General features: G+C 43.0%; 1 protein-coding gene across 1 annotated transcript in view; it reads right to left on the bottom strand.

Moving 5' to 3' along the window:
• Window positions 1–12,816, bottom strand: part of ctnnbl1 (catenin, beta like 1) — a 220,712-nt gene that overhangs the window by 123,654 nt on the left and 84,242 nt on the right. The window contains exon 6 of the mRNA XM_038803075.1: window positions 5,227–5,320. Coding sequence (XP_038659003.1) covers window positions 5,227–5,320 — 94 coding nt within the window. The remainder of the gene's footprint in view (window positions 1–5,226; window positions 5,321–12,816) is intronic.

The following is a 12,816-nucleotide window of genomic DNA, read 5'->3' as shown; positions in this document are numbered from 1 at the left end:
TAATAGGATTTAGAAAAACCAATTAAATCCACAGATTGACTAGTTCCTCCTGATTGGTTTGCACTTTCACTGGCAGTGAATTTGCTCAGGCTTCTTGAGCACCAACTCAATGGAGCAGTCATGGTCAAAAAGCTTACAAATTATCTGCTGCACAGGGTCCACGATTTCCAATCATTACTTGGTCAGTACTGAGCTTGTAAATTATTGGCCTGAGAACTGAAAAATCATTAATGCGATGGAGGATTTTAAAGTTGCAGCATTGCCAGAATTAGGAACTGAATTATAGGGTGGTCAGACCATCTGTTAAGTATTTTTACAACTTATGCCGTTCCAAAATCATTTATGCTGCACCTTTAACAAAGTAAAATACCCCCTGGGCTTCGTAGGGGTGCTATGAAACAAAATTTGGCACAGTGCCAACTATGGAAATATTCGGGCAGAAGACCCCATTGAAGGAAGAATAAGGAATAAAGAGCCAGAGAAGGTTTGGTAGGGAATTCCAGAGTTCAAGTCAAGCCTTAATTTGCCTTCAGCCTACGAAAAGGAGGATCAATGACACTTTTATATAATTGCAAATTCAGTATTGTAGAATTGATCTAATTAGTCGAGCACTGCTGACTGCTCCAGTGCCACCTGGTTACCATGAGCCATCAGAAGCAATATGTTTGATCAGATTGTTGGAAAAATATTTTCACTTATGATGAAGCTAAATTTCATCCCCGCTACTCCCTTATTAAAAGTTTTTTAATTTCTTCTGCTTAGCGTCTTCGCTTCTCCCTCTCAACTATCCTCACATGATTCCCTTCCAAATAAATCTGTTCAGAGTATTCACTTTCACCTTTTCATAGGAGTTGTAAGAGTAGAGTACTATAGCTCCAAGCAATGCTCCCTCTACTCACCTTTGCCTTTCACTCTGTTCCCCAGCCTTCAGTTCCTCTCTCATTACTTTGGTGGTTCACAACTAATCTAAAAAGAAAATTTCCCCTTCTGCTAATGTTGCAGGCTTCTTATTGATAATAGATTCATAATAGATTCTACCCATTGGGTGCCTACTCCCAAACCAATTCAGTTTCGCAGAATCAATCATCTTAGTTTTTAAATCCTGCCCAATCCCAGCCTCAACGCCTCACCAGAACTTAGCTCTCCATTCGCTCACGCCTGACAGCCTTCCAGTTTTTCTAACATGCCGATATATTGTGATAACAAAAACCTGCAGTGCATAAGGGAATATTATGTTCAAGGGTGTTGATTTCTTGCACAACACCGTCCACCATGATTTAAAGCCTCGGCTTGGTCAGGGCAGCATAGTGGTCAGCACTGCTGCCTCACAGCGCCAGAGACCTGGGTTCAATTCCGGTCTTGGGTAGCTGTGTGGAGTTTGGGCATGTTCTCCCCATGTCTGTATGGGTTTCCTCCGGATGCTTTGGTTCAAAGATGTGCAGGTTAGGCAGATTGGCCATGCTAAATTACCCCTTAATATCCAAAGGTTAGGTGGAGTTACAGGGATAAGATCTGGGTGGGGTGCTCTTTTAGAGGATCGGTGCAGACCCGATGGTCCAAATTGCTTCCTTCTGCATTGTAGGGATTTTATGATGTTATGATGCCACAACATGGTTACAACCCATTTCCCTCAGTCCCACAAGTAGCCCAACCCTCCCTCCCTCAGTCCAAGCTCTCCTCTAAATCACAAATATTTTGTTAACTTTGATATGATGTACTCATCGCTGTCTAGGCCAGCTTTTATTGCCCATGCCTAATCACCCTCGAGAAGGTGGTGGTTAGCTGCCTTCTTGACCATTGCAGTTGATATGGTGTAGGTACACCTATAGTGCAGTCAGAAAGGAAGTTCCAGGATTTTAACCTAGCAACCATGAAGGAAAGGCAAAATAATTCCAAGTCAGGATAGAGTGTGGCTTGGAGGGGAACTTGCAGGTGGTGGAATTCCCATTCAACTGCTTCCCTTGTCCATCTTGGCGGTAGAGGTTGGGGACTTGAAAGATGTTTTCCAAGAAACCTTGGTGAGTATTTGAGGAGTCATGAATGGGGCTGGGCACTGAACATTGCACAGTGAACATCCCCATTTCTGACCTTACTGTGAAGGGGTCATCAATTAAACAGCTGAAGACATTTGGGTCTAGGCCGCTACCCTGAGGAACTCCTGCAGTGATGTCCTGGGACTGAGATGATTGACCTCCAACAGCCACAACGATATTCCCTCGTGCCAAGTATGATTCCAACAAGTGACGAGTTTTCTCTGATTCGCACAGACTTCAGTTTTTCTAGGGCTCGTTGATGCCACATTCGGTCAACGGCTGCCTTGATGTCAAGGCAATCACTCTCACCTCACTTCTTGAATTGAGCTCTTTTTCAAAAAATAACCAACACCCCCGCACCCCGCCCACCTTCCGTGCCCTGCAGCCTCTCTGCGTCCTCATTTTTTTAAACCCCCAAAGTCCCCCCAGCTCCCCTGCTGACTTAACTTACCCTGGACGAAGTCGTTAAACGGTTTCCATCTCCGGGCAAACCCCTCCACAGACCCTATCAAGGCGAACTTGATTTTTTTCCAGCCTAAGGAATTCCGCGAGGTCGCTCACCCAAAACCCCTGGTTTCGGCGGCTCCCTTGACTCCTTCCTTCCTAACAGGAACCGTCTCGGGGCTACCAGAGAAGCAAAGGCCAAAACGTCGGTCTCTCTCCCCCCTGGACTCCCAGGTGTTCCGACACTCCAACAATTGCCAATTTTGTACTCGGGGTCACCTTCACCCTCAGCACCTCAGACAGCACATCAGCGAACACCCGCCAAAATCCCTCCAGCTTCGGAAAGGCCCAAAACATGTGGACATGGTTTGCCACCCCCCTCCCTGTCCACTCCTATCCTCCGCCCCCTCAAAAAACCTGCTTATTCTGCCCACCGTCATTTGTACCCTGTGAACTACTTTCGATTGAATGAAGCGCACAAAAGGTTGCATTCATCCTTCTCAGAGTCTCCTCCCGTAACCCTGCCTCCAGCACCCTCCGCAGCTCTTTCTCCCACTTCCGCTTAACCTTTCCCTTTTGGGGCTCCCTCCTAGTCATTAATTATTTACAAATCTCCAACACCCTGTCCTCACCAACCCCCGTTTTCAACACCACTTTGTCCTGCAACTCCGGGGGCGGCAGGTCAGGAAAGGACGGCACCTGTTTCCTCGCATAGTTTTGTATCTGTAAGTACGGAACCCATTCCCGCTGGGCAGTCCCTCCAAGCTTGGAAAGCTGCCCCCCCCCCCAACAAATAGGTCCCCAAACCCTCAATCCTGGCCAGCAAGAAAGGAAGAGGCGCCAAGCTAGTGCTCTTACACAAGGTGGTCTCCATACGCTCCCAAACCGACACCTCCCTCACTACCCACTTCCTTACGATGGCGATATTTGCCGCAGAGTAATAATTCATTAAGTTTGGCAAAGCAAGCCTGCCCCCCCCTACCCCTTCAGCAGCACCTTCTTCACCCGTGGGGCTTTCCCCACCCACATAAACCCTGAGATCAATGTTCCGAAAGAAGGCCTTTGAGATAAAAATTGGAAGGTTCTGGAATATAAAAAGAAACCTCGTGGTACAAACATCTTCACGGACTGCACCCGCCCTGCCAATGACAGCAGGAGCACATCCCACCTCTTAAAATCGCCCTACATATGCTCCATCAACCGTGCCAAATTTAATTTATGTAATTGCTCCCATCCCCGCGCCACCTGGATGCCCAGATACCTAAAACTTGGTCCCACTACCTTAAACGGCAGCTCGCCCAACCTCCTCTCCTGTCCCCACGCCTGGATCGGAAAGCCCTCACTCTTCCCCATGTTTAACTTTTACCTAGAAAAACAGGCTTGAATTCCACCAAAGTGTCCATGATCCCCCCCCAAATATTCCAATGGGTCCGAGAGGAATTCAGCTCTTTTGTGCACGTTTCAACCCAGGCTATAATGAGGTCAGGAGCTGAGTGGTCTTGGCAGAGCCCAAATTGAACATAGAAGAGGTTATTTCAGAGTAAGTGCTGCTTGATAGCACTGACGGAGACACCTGTCATCACTTTACTGAGGATCAAAAGTAGACTGTTGGGGGCAGTAATTGGCTAGTTTGGATTTGACTCACTTTTTGTGTACAGGCCACACCTGGGCAATTATCTACATTATCAGGTAGATGCCAGTGTTGTAGCTGTACTGGAACAGCTTGGTTAGGAGTTTGGTTAGTGCTGGAGAACAGGTCTTCAATACAATTGCTGGAATGTTGTCAGGGCCCATAAACCTTGCAGCATTCAGTCCCTTCAGCTGTTTCTTGATTTCCCATGGAATCAAACTGGCGGAAGACTTGCATGTGTGATGCAGGGAAGCTTAGGAATAGGCCACAATAGGGTATCCACTCGGCGCTTCTGGCTGGAGATAGTTGCAAATGCTTCAGCCTCGTCTTACATCTTAAATATCATAGCTGTCACTAGGATAGACTGTCAATATCAAACTCATGTTAACTGCCTTAATAATACACAACTTAGAAAATTGAGCAAATTAGCAAAGCAATGTATGACAAATGGGGGGCTGCAAGAAAACTGCAAGTGGCTGAACCAATATATGGACAGAAAAAGTGAGGCGCTAAAAAAGTGTTTGAGAACCAGAGAGTCACACACAAGCAAGAACTAGATAACAAGAATGAAGAGAGTGGGAGAGAAACAGAGAGACCATGGCAAGAGAAAAGTCCCATTGTATTTCTGTAATCACCCCAGAAAAAGGGACATTGGCAATGCTTAATGAACCAGCCTAAATATTTCACACAATTAGGAATAAAATGAGTTGTTGGGTAAAAAACAAAGTACAACTTTCTGGTCTATCACACTTACACATCGTCAATGATCCACTAAACATAGGATGCAACATAAAATAAAACGTTTTAGAAATAGTCAGCAATCTTATAATCTTCTAAACATTGGTTGTACTTTAAAGATTTAAAGGTGAAAGGCAAGGCCATTTTTCACATGAAATTACATGCTTCATGTTTGCTGAATACATCAGCTGTAGAACTGGAATGACATTTTCCCTAGAATTATATTCTATGTCCCTATTAGATGTGCTTTCCTTTTGATTTAAATAAAGTAAAGCACACAATAACAATCTAACTTCAGCAATATCACAAATAAAGCCCCTTTGTCACGTATCTAGTTATAAGAGGCTTTGAAGAGGAAAATATGTTTCAGGCAAAACTCACCTAATGTGTTGTGAACACCATCAGCCTCTTCTTTGACTGTCTCATCTAATCGTTCCAGGTTCTGAACTAGCAGTGCTACCACTTGTCCTTCCAACTAAATTAAGGCAGAAACAGATAACATTACAACAAGCCGCTTCTGCGTGAATTGTTAAACCCTTTAATATTGAAGGAATGACACATTACAAGTCACACACATTTTTGCTTATAGACATGATTTACTTACAAAAAGAAATCAAGGCCAACAGAGACACTGTCTGGTTGGCAGACATTCTACTGACTTGTGGGTAGTTTGTCACATCATACAGAAACTAGAGTAATGGCTGATTGCAGCATGGAACAATTAACATGTGTTTGCTGGTTATAAAGAACGCAGATAGCGGACTCAGTAATAGCTATTGTTGCCTCTCCTGTGGGGAAGGGCCCAAAAGTACAGGCACACTACCATCAATCACTTCTGCAGAGACAACCCTCTTTTCTCTCAGTTCACCAGCATCAAGTTTGGCCCCATGATTATCTTACTACGATAAAGCACAAAGTGACGTGCAAACTCCTTTAAGTTCAATGTTTCAAACTGTTAAGTGAAGTCACAGACAAAACAAAATCATATGTTCCAATAAAACAAGCCTGTGCCAAAAGTAAAACTTTTACGCAGTGAAAAAGCAACGCCTACTCAACTCCCATGCTGGGTGCCAGGCGAGCACAGCATCCACTAAATTCACCGACTCTCTCATCCATGCTACAAATCATATTTTCAAAAAACTCAAAAGAAAAGAGTTATCAAATACAATTTCCCTTTCAGTGCTGACTCTGGTTAATTATATTATGATTTTCTAATTACATTGTTACCACATCCTAAATAATAGATTCAGTATTTTCACTACTATTCATGCTAGGTTAACAGTAAATGGCCTATCGTTTCCCCTTTACCATCCTCCTTTTTTAAGTGGCAGGGTTGTGTTTGCTATCTTCTAATCCTATTCTAGAAACGAAGGAATGCAGAATGATCAAACCCAATGCATCCATTCCTGCTGCAGCTATCTAGTCAGCTCCAGGGGATTTGTCACCACCTATTCCCATTAATGTTTCCATACTATTTCTTTAATTTTACTTATTTCTTTTAAGTTCCTCTTTCATGCTAGATCTTCGGGTTCCCCATTCTTTCTGGAATGCTTTTTGTCTTTCACTTCTAGGGGTTTAGCCACATGCCCAGGTTGAAAAGACTGGCCATTCAATTCAGCCAATCATCTGGATCTCATAACAAGCAACCAAATATAAAAGACTGCCACATTTCGTGTGTCAGCAGTATAGTCCATCTTGCTATGACCCACGTGGATGAAGTAAACTCCATTAACCCACAAAGACTACAATCTGCTTTTTATTGAGAAAACATGGATTATATTTGAAAATGTTAATGAATTCATCTGATTAACTCTTTGTGAATTGTTTGCAAGCTTCTAGCACGAGCATTTTCACACAGGAAAAAGACAAAGTTGTCGAGGAGAATACTGAGATACAGGCTACTGGACTAGAAGGGCTTGAGGTTCATAAGGAGGAGATGTTAGCGATTCTGGAAAGTGTGAAAATAGATAAGTCCCCTGGGCCGAATGGGATTTATCCTAGGATTCTCTGGGAAGCTAAGGAGGAGATTGCTGAGCCTTTGGCTTTGATCTTTAAGTCATCTTTGTCTACAGGAATAGTGCCAGAGGACTGGAGGACAGCAAATGTTGTCCCCTTGTACAAGAAGGGGAGTAGAGATAACCCCGGTAACTATAGACCAGTGAGCCTTACTTCTGTTGTGGGAAAAGTCTTGGAAAGTTTTGGAAAGGTTTATAAGAGATAGGATGTATAATCATCTGGAAAGGAATAATTTGATTAGAGATAGTCAACATGGTTTTGTGAAGGGTAGGTCGTGCCTCAAAAACCTCATTGAGTTCTTCGAGAAGGTGACCAAACAGGTGGATGAGGGTAAAGCAGTTGATGTGGTGTATATGGATTTCAGTAAAGCGTTTGATAAGGTTCCCCATGGGAGACTATTGCAGAAAGTACAGAGGCATGGGATTCAGGGTGATTTAGCAGTTTGGATCAGAAATTGGCTAGCTGATAGAAGACAAAGAGTGGTGGTTGATGGGAAATGCTCTGACTGGTGTCCAGTTACTAGTGGTGTGCCACAAGGATCTGTTTTGGGGCCGTTGCTGTTTGTCATTTTTATAAAATGACCTGGAGGAGGGCGTAGAAGGATGGGTGAGTAAATTTGCAGATGACACTAAAGTCGGTGGAGTTGTGGACAGTGCAGAAGGATGTTACAAGTTACAGAGGGACATAGATAAGCTGCAGAGCTGGGCTGACAGGTGGCAAATGGAGTTTAATGCAGAAAAGTGTGAGGTGATTCATTTTGGAGGGAATGACAGGAAGGCAGAGTACTGGCTAATGGTAAGATTCTTGGTAGTGTGGACAAGCAGAGAGATCTCGGTGTCCATGTCCATAGATCCCTGAAAGTTGCCACCCAGGTTGAGAGGGTTGTTAAGAAGGCATACGGTGTGTTAGCTTTTATTGGTAGAGGAATCGAGTTTCGGAGCCATGAGGTCATGTTGCAGTTGTACAAAACTCTGGTGCGGCTGCATTTGGAGTATTGTGTACAGTTCTGGTCCCCACATTATAGGAAGGATGTGGAAGCATTGGAAAGGGTACAGAGGAGATTTACAAGATTGTTGCCTGGTATGGAGGGAAGATCATATGAAGGCGAAGGACTTGAGGCTGTTTTCGTTAGAGAGAAGAAGGTTAAGAGGGGACTTAATTGAGGCATACAAGATGATCAGAGGATTAGATCGGGTGGACATCGAGAGCCTTTTTCCTCGGATGGTGATGTCCAGCACGAGGGGATATAGCTTTAAATTGAGGGGAGATAGATATAGGACAGATGTCAGAGGTAGGTTCTTTACTCAGAGAGTAGTAAGGGCGTGGAATGCCCTGCCTGCAACAGTAGTGGACTTGCCAACACTAAACGCATTCAAATGGTCATTAGATAGGCATATGGACGATAAGAGAATAGTGTAGAGGGACTTAAGAAGGGTATCACAGGACGGTGCAACATCGTGGGCCAAAGGGCCTGTACTGCGCTGTAATATTCTATGTTCATTGTTGCAGGAAATGAGATATTGCTTGGCTTGCTGAAAGTGAATTTTTATAAAACACAACGGATTGGATTATGCATTCAGTAGTGAAAGGATAGAACTCCTGCCAAGACAATGCAGGAGTTCCTTGGGTTAGTGCCCTAGACCCAGCCATTTTCAGTTGGTTCATCAATTACTTCCTTCCATCACAAGGTCAGAAGTGTGGATGCCCGCTGAAGATTGCACCATGGTCAAAACCATTCATGACTTCTCAGATACTGAAGCAGTCCATGCCCATATGCAGCAAGACTTGGACAACATTCAGAATGGGACTGATAAGTGGCAAGCTACATGTGTGCCGCACAAAGAGCAGGCAATTGCCATCTCCAACAAGAGAGAATCTAACCATCTTCCTTTGACAATCCCCATTTGCCCCACTAACAGCATCAAGGGGTTACCATTGACCAGAAACCAAACTGAACCAGCCACATAAATAAAGTGGTGACAAGAGCAGACCAGAGGCTGGAAATTCAGCAACAAGTAACTCACTTCAGCCCACCACCTACAAGGCACAAGTCAGGACTTTAATGGAATACTTGTCTGGATGAGTGCAGCTTCAACATCCAGGAAAAAACAGCCTGCCTGGCTGGCACACCATTTAGCACCTTAAACATTTACTTCCTCCACTACTGACACACAATGCACTGCATGATCGACTGCAGAAATTCACCAAAACTTTTTGGAAGAACATTCCAAACTCGCACCCTCTACCATCTAGAAAGGCAGAAAACGCATGAGACTTTAAACTGTCAGCAATAAAGATACACTCACTGCCATCACGGCCAGAGCCAGGAGAACAGATTCAAAAGGGTTTTTCAATCCAAGTATTCAACAAAACAAGCTTGGTGTATGCACTCTCAAAAGGCGGTGACAATTTGTTAACCGAGGTATTCTGTTTGCGACAGTATGCTCCAATTTACTTTAAAAAATAGATTTCTTCATGAGTAAACTACTTCTATTTTATCAGAATTGGTGTATTAGGAGACTTGGGGAGAGAAAAGAATTGATAAATTCTCCACGTATAGAAACATGCACTGACTCTTGCCTTTATTATGCTGTCACCTGCCATTTTGAATACAGCAGGGGGACATTTAATGTACCTTTGGCTCATGGTCAACCTCCTGGAACCTCTCCTTTTCTGTCAATAGCGGCGAAATAATTTCAATCACTAATTTCAACAGATCTGTTAAGATGAAGGCCGACACACGGTGGCATTACTGTACTGCCTTGGTTTGCCAGAATTGCACATTTCAACAATCATTGGGCGCTCACCTCAAATGCGAAAACCAACAATTAATAGCAAAATAAAACTCAAGTTCTTCAGTTCGCATTCTCTTTGTCACTAGATTCACAAGAAAATTGAGAATGGTCGGACTGCAATCGTTCTGAAGACCAGCCCTGCTTGCAAAGCTCCATAGCCTTGCAGCTCTAAATGTATAGCCCTTTAGAAGCACCCAGTAAGACCAGGAAGAAAGAAGGTAACAAATGGGAACTATTTTTCTTGTTTCATTGAACAAGTAGCCCTTCAGATTCCAAGCCATTGGAGATCTGACAACTATCAGATCATGATAAGCATAGTCACAGTTTGACTGATCGGTTTCCTGTATAACAGAAGCATGGTTGATTCTTCTTTGCTCAATTAGAGGTGGACAACAAATAGCAGTCTTGCAAGTGATACAAATAAGCATACCCACTACTGTAACTTAACTCAGCCAATGTATGGCTCTAAAAATTTGCAATGCATCAGCGTTCTTCAAACTCGGGTGAGTAGCGAGCGGGTGTCCGCGACGTTCCCGATCGCGCAAATCCAACGCCGGCTGCAAGCGGCCTTCAAAATGGCTGCAAACATGTAAACAAAATTCTGCCGCATTGCACATGCCAAAACTATGCGCATGTGTGCCGATGACCGGGCACGCATGCGCAGTGCGGCCGCTATATTTTTAAACAGTCGCAGCTTTTTGGTTTACAAGCTCGGGGGTTTTTTATTCATTTATTTTGTTCATTTAATTTTTTTTCCATTTATTTTACTCATTTTTGTTTTATTTACAAGTTTGGGGGGATTTGTTCATTTTATTTATTTATTTTATTAATTTAATTTTTATTTTTTTCCTTTATTTTATTCATTTTATTTTTTTACAAGCTCGGGGGGGGGTTTATTTGATAAAATTTTACAGGAAGAAAATGTAGAACTTTGGACAGATGGAGACTCCATACTTTCCGTCACCGGAAGGCTTCACCTTCATCCAACAGGTTCCATTGGAGGAGCGTATACGAGGGCGAATGGGACCCAAAACCATTTCCTCCATTTTTGTCAGCAGCAAACAAAGTAAGAGAAAATGATGGGTCGCGCAGGTCGGCCGGGTTGGGTCCCGAAGGTTGGCCGGTTGGTAAAAATGGGTCCCCGGGAAAAAAGTTTGAAGAACACTGCACTACATGGCTTGTGGCCGATTCATTACACGGATTGAGTGTCAAGTGCATTATTCAACACTTCTCTAGAAAGAGAGAATGCTACACTGCCAGTGCTTCAATCTCTCTAATGAGATACCAATCTCAGGCTCTGCCTGATTCTTCAAATGGACATAAAAATTTTCATGGCAGGTTTGAAGCAGTGAGAAAGAATTTGACATCTGTCTTGGACAATATTTAATGCTCATGTTGAACTGATCAAATTAGCTCATTGTCATTTGTAGAAATTTGCTGCAACCAAATTGATTACCAAAAGAATCAGCAACAATACTAACCGAGAAGGATTTTGCGATATCCGGAGGGGCAAAACAAATTCAAATTTGGTCTTCGTAAAGCTACCCATTTTATAATTTATTTATTAATTGGAATATGAACTACAATGTATTAAAACATCTAACACTGAAACTCACATACTTCAAATCTCTTCACCAAGTTTGTTGATTTGTTGGAACTATTCCTGGAGTACTGAAACTTCTGTATAGATTCAAAGTCCAAAAGGTCGTCATTGAAACTCAATTATCAGCCACTGCTTTCCATTTTTTTGCCAACTGAACCAGAAATCCCTATTCTCAATCTGCCTTCAGCCAAAGCTTTCAAGTTTGGCAGCCTTCACATCAGAAGCTTTGATGTATAATAGAGAAATGCAAGGCTCGTCGCCATTGCCTTAATACATTTGCAAAGAAAATTCCAAAAAGAAACCTTTTGTTTAAAAAAATATTTATTTTAAGGTTGTGCTGATTAAAATCAATCTTCATGAACAACAGCTGTAACACTCAATAGATTATTATTCTTGCCCTATAGTTTAGGTGCCTGGAACATAAACCCAGGTCACAAGAAAGCTCTGGGATTATTCACAGGACTGGGGAAGAAATAATCAGGTTTATTTGCAATCTCAGCAACCATCAAGAACAGTCTATCTCCAGTTGCACCTCCTTACTCCTAAGAAAACTAATCAACCCTGTCACTGAATGAAGTGGTACATTATTTTGTGGTACCAGTCACAGCTTGCTTTTGTGGCGGATGGTTACGAATATTGCAACACTGATAGATATTGACCTTCAGTTCATTAGTTTGTCAGTTAAAATGAGATTATTAAACCAGGTGCAAGCATGTTCCAATTTACCTCAACAACCATTAGGAGCAGCTTCCAGATAAAAGGGCTTTAATTGAATTAGTCAGCTAGTAACAGGATTTTAAGTATCTGAAAAAGTACCAAGAGATGCATAATAGATTCTCAGAATGGTGATCTGTAGTTCGTGGTCTTCCGCAGGGATCCGTGCTGGTACCTCTGTTGATTGTAGTATAAATGATGTGGAGAAAAATGTGGGTGGTCGGATTAGTAAATTTGCAGATGACATGAACATTGGTGGAGTTGCTCATAGTACCGGGGATTGTCAGAGGATATAACAGGATATAGATAGATTGGAGACTTGAGCACAGAAATGGCAGCTGGAATTTAACCTAGACAAATGCGAGGTGATGCATTTTGGTGATCAAATCTAGGTATGAATTATACTGTAAATAGCAGAACCCTTACGAACATTGACATACAGAGGGATCTGGACATGCACATCCACAATTACCTAAATGTGGCAACACAGGTGGCCAAGGTGATTAAGGCGGCATGTTTGCCTTCATCAGCTGATACCGGAGTTGGGAAATCATGTTGTAGCTATATAAAACCTTGGTTAGGCCACATTTGGAGTATTGCGTGCAGTTCTGGTCACCACATTATCAGAAGGACGTGGAAGCTTTGGGAAAGAGTGCAAAGAAGGTTCAACAAGATGTTGCCTGGTCTTGAGGGTGTTGGTTATGAAATGAAAATGAAAATCGCTTATTGTCACGAGTAGGCTTCAATGAAGTTACTGTGAAAAGCCCCTAGTCGCCACATTCCGGCGCCTGTTCAGGGAGGCTGTTACAGGAATCGAACCGTGCTGCTGGCCTGCTTGGTCTG

Source organism: Scyliorhinus canicula, chromosome 7, assembly GCF_902713615.1.
Source record: "Scyliorhinus canicula chromosome 7, sScyCan1.1, whole genome shotgun sequence".
NCBI lineage: Eukaryota > Metazoa > Chordata > Chondrichthyes > Carcharhiniformes > Scyliorhinidae > Scyliorhinus > Scyliorhinus canicula.
This window is presented reverse-complemented; position numbering and strand designations above follow the sequence as displayed.